Below are 1,507 nucleotides of genomic sequence, written 5' to 3'. Positions count from 1 at the left end.
GGGTGCCGGGGGGCTAGCAGTGGCCCCACAGCACCTGGCCGCAGGATACTGTGGGGAAGCCCTTGCCCATGATAACGGGGAAAGCCAGGCATGTCCCCCCCCCGGGGGCTGAGCCAGCCCACAGCCGGGGTGGGCGATGACAGGGGCAGGATCCGTTGCTGTGATGCTGGGCTTGGTCACAGCAGGGAACTCAGCTCAGCCCCCAGGCTGGGTTTTGGAGGGTCTCTGTGCCCTGGGAGGTGGGGGCTGTCCGAGCGTGCCAGTCCCTTCCCTGGCCAAGGCCCAGGGTGACCCAAAAGCTGATTTACAGGCACAGGACTGCAGGGGTGGCTGCAGGTCCCCGTGGGAAACTCTGGTCACACAAGGCGCCTATGCCCTCTCCTCCTTCCTGGAAGCAGGATCTGTCAGGATCAGTGGCGGCAGCGGAGAGAAACCATCCCCTGTCCCCAGGGCGTGCGGCAAGGCCAGAAGGGAAACTGAGGCACGGCACTGTGGGGTGGTCCAGAGATGGGTTTGGACCCCCAGCTTTAGGGCGATGTCTCTGGACCACCTGGGGACCCGTGGCCATGGTGTCCCTGCTGTCCCCTCCCCTGGGGTTTGACCATCCTGCCCGTTCCCACAGATCACTGGAACCGGGCAGCTCCGCTGAGTCTCCCTGACATGAAGTGGCTTTGGGTGGTGGCTTTTGTGGCACCTGCCTGCGCTGTTCCCTACAACCACACGGCGGGCAGCACTGGGGATGAAGGTACGGGGGGACAGGGACAACGGAGGCAGAAGTATGGGGGCATGTGGGGCTGGGGCTGGAGGGACCGGGGCTGCAGGGATGGAGGTATGGTGGGACCTGGGGGGACAAGCAGGCTGGGGACAGAGGTATGGGTGCATGGGGGACTGGGGAGGGAGGGACTGGGGGGACTGGGATGGAGGTTGGGGTGAGTCGGGGGGACAGGAGGGCTGGGGACAGAGGTATGGGGACATGGGGGACTGGCAATAGGGGGGCTGGAATGGAGGTATGGAGGTATCTGGTGGGAGTGGAGACAGCAGGACTGGGCAAACTGGGAGCACTGGGGATGGAGATGGAGAGAGCAGGGATGGAGGTATAGGGGCACTGAAGAGACCAGGTACAGAGTAACAAGGTGTCTAAGATTAGAGGTATAAGGATACTGGAGGGACTGGGGACATAGGGGGGATGGTAATGGAGGAATAGGGACACTGGGTGTCTGGGGGATGTGAGGGGACTGGGGGCATTGGGGAGGGAGGGACACTGGGGTTCTGGGAATGGAGTTGGGGGGCCCAGGGAGGCGCAGACCCTTCCTGACCCAGTGTCACCCCCTACAACCCCCTGCCCCCACCATAGTGTGTCCCCTGGACCCCCCTGTCAGGGACCACAGTGGGGGAATGGGGAGTTTGCGCCCGGGGGTGCAGCCCATGCCCATTGCCACGTCCCCCAGCCCGCTGCGCCCTGCAGCACGGCACCCTGGGCACCGAGGTGCTGCTGCGGTGCCCAGCC

At 64.6% G+C, this 1,507-nt stretch overlaps 1 protein-coding gene across 1 annotated transcript in view; it reads left to right on the top strand.

Moving 5' to 3' along the window:
- The first annotated feature begins 535 nt into the window (after window positions 1-535).
- The window catches only part of EBI3 (Epstein-Barr virus induced 3), a 2,792-nt gene continuing 1,820 nt past the window's right edge, over window positions 536-1,507 (top strand). Inside the window, exons 1-2 of the mRNA XM_009880892.1 lie at window positions 536-569; window positions 623-745. Coding sequence (XP_009879194.1) covers window positions 536-569; window positions 623-745 — 157 coding nt within the window. The remainder of the gene's footprint in view (window positions 570-622; window positions 746-1,507) is intronic.

This window comes from Charadrius vociferus, unplaced genomic scaffold (assembly GCF_000708025.1).
Source record: "Charadrius vociferus isolate BGI_N301 unplaced genomic scaffold, ASM70802v2 scaffold2003, whole genome shotgun sequence".
Taxonomy (NCBI): Eukaryota; Metazoa; Chordata; class Aves; order Charadriiformes; family Charadriidae; genus Charadrius; species Charadrius vociferus.
Note: the sequence above shows the minus strand (reverse complement) of the source record. Positions and strands in the feature narration are given on the sequence as shown.